We start from the raw sequence: 1,731 nt of genomic DNA, 5'->3' as shown, positions 1-1,731 counted from the left end.
TTTTTAACATAATTTGTTTTTCGGAATACGTCGTTGTTTTCACTAGGTTAGCGTCTTTATTTCTACAGCAATGGTATTTGCAAGGAAAATAAAGGAAAAAATAATGTATTTTTTTCTAAAGAGTTACATCGCTTAACATTTTCGAACGATAGCTGTAAAAATGATAATGTCACACTTTTTGTGGGCTACTCTAAGGTTTTAAACATAATATTTTCTACTTTACTGTGTTTTTCATTTATATCTGACTAAATAAAAAGTGTATGCCTCTTCGTCCATGAGTCTATGAGTAGAACGTTAATAAAATAATTTAAAACAAATTTACTTAATTACTATTGCCGTTTTTTATGCAGTTCTACAGTTTCTTTACGTAAATGCTGCAAAGAGAGAAAATAACAATTAATATTGAGAAAAAAAATTGATCCCGGCTTCCAAAACTCACATGAAACACATCTTGTATTTTGTCGGTTATCAATTTCCTTGCCTCCGACTCAGGCACTTTGCGATCTTTGAGATCCTGTATAAAATCATGCAAGTCTATGGGTTGGCCAATATTCAGTGTGACCTTTTTGCCCCATTTCAACATGTAAGGCTCAGTGTTGGGCAACACCTCATCCATTCCTTCATGCCACATAGGTATAATAATTGGAATTTGTGGCGATTCGTATATGATACGACCCACACCCCACTTCAGACGCATTTCCTCTTTGGTCATGTTAACTTTGCCTTCCGGAAAGACATGCACCCAATGCCCGAGAGCGCACTTTTGTATACACAAATCAACTGCATCCTGATAGACACCGGAGCCACGTATCACTGGAATACATTTACCTGCAATCAAATAAATAAATCCAATTAATTTCTTATAATTGCTTGATGTAATTTAATTGTAAGCTTTGCACTTACCGTACATAAAAAAATTCGAATGGTATTTATTGGTGAAGCAAATATCATGCGCTGCCATCGACCAACGTATTTTGAAGGTATTACATACATATTTTACTGGAAGCACACCTGTAAAATGAAAGTTTTTATTTTTTATTTTATTGAATATTTGGATGTATTTAACTATATTTTATTTAATTAATTGATAATTGTTAATGCTCACAGCTTACCCCATAATCCCGGATCATCGAAGCATGAGTGATGATTTGAAACTGTTACTAACGGCACACCAGCTGGACGTTTCTCTATCAAGTTTATCAGTCTATCTTTGTTGTACACGATTGTTTTGTTCATACACACTGCAAAAAAAAATACATAGGGAATTGTGTTATATTTAAGAAAACTTAATTAGCATTTTAAAAACGATATTTATGTTCGCGGAAGTAGTATTTTTCGGCGACTTAATACCAGGGTTGGGCACGCTGTACTAAATCGAGGATTTCACTCCCACTATATGGTTAGTGGAAGTGCATTTTAAATTTCACTACCACTCTATGGTTAGTGGTAGTGCATTTCGAATTTCACTAGCACTACATAGTGAATTTCACTATCACTGTCTGGTTAGCGGTAAGGGAACGAAAATTTCACTATCACTGACTAAATACACTGGTTTACAAATTTAGGAAAATTTGGCGATCTGTGATTTTAATACCCATTTCCTTACAACAGGTTTGTTCAAAAATTTATAGCCACTAACCATGTAGTGGTAGTGAAATGCATTTCCACTAAGTGCATAGTGGTAGTGAAACCAGTTTGTCACTACCACTTTGCACTTAGTGCTAATGCATT

At 34.5% G+C, this 1,731-nt stretch overlaps 1 protein-coding gene across 1 annotated transcript; it reads right to left on the bottom strand.

Moving 5' to 3' along the window:
* Window positions 1-260: 260 nt before the first annotated feature.
* Window positions 261-1,270, bottom strand: LOC108373923 (tafazzin homolog). The gene is made up of 4 exons (XM_017629862.1): window positions 1,113-1,270; window positions 904-1,011; window positions 440-828; window positions 261-374 (listed from the first exon to the last, which is right to left on the bottom strand). The coding sequence occupies exons 1-4, from the start codon at window positions 1,234-1,236 to the stop codon at window positions 330-332; spliced, it is 666 nt and encodes a 221-aa protein (XP_017485351.1). The 5' UTR covers window positions 1,237-1,270; the 3' UTR covers window positions 261-329.
* Window positions 1,271-1,731: the final 461 nt, after the last annotated feature.

Source organism: Rhagoletis zephyria, unplaced genomic scaffold, assembly GCF_001687245.7.
Source record: "Rhagoletis zephyria isolate East Lansing unplaced genomic scaffold, Rhagoletis_zephyria_1.1 Rzeph_scaffold_07152, whole genome shotgun sequence".
Lineage (NCBI taxonomy): Eukaryota > Metazoa > Arthropoda > Insecta > Diptera > Tephritidae > Rhagoletis > Rhagoletis zephyria.
The sequence above is the reverse complement of the archived record's forward strand: the minus strand, read 5'-3'. Positions and strand labels throughout refer to the sequence as shown.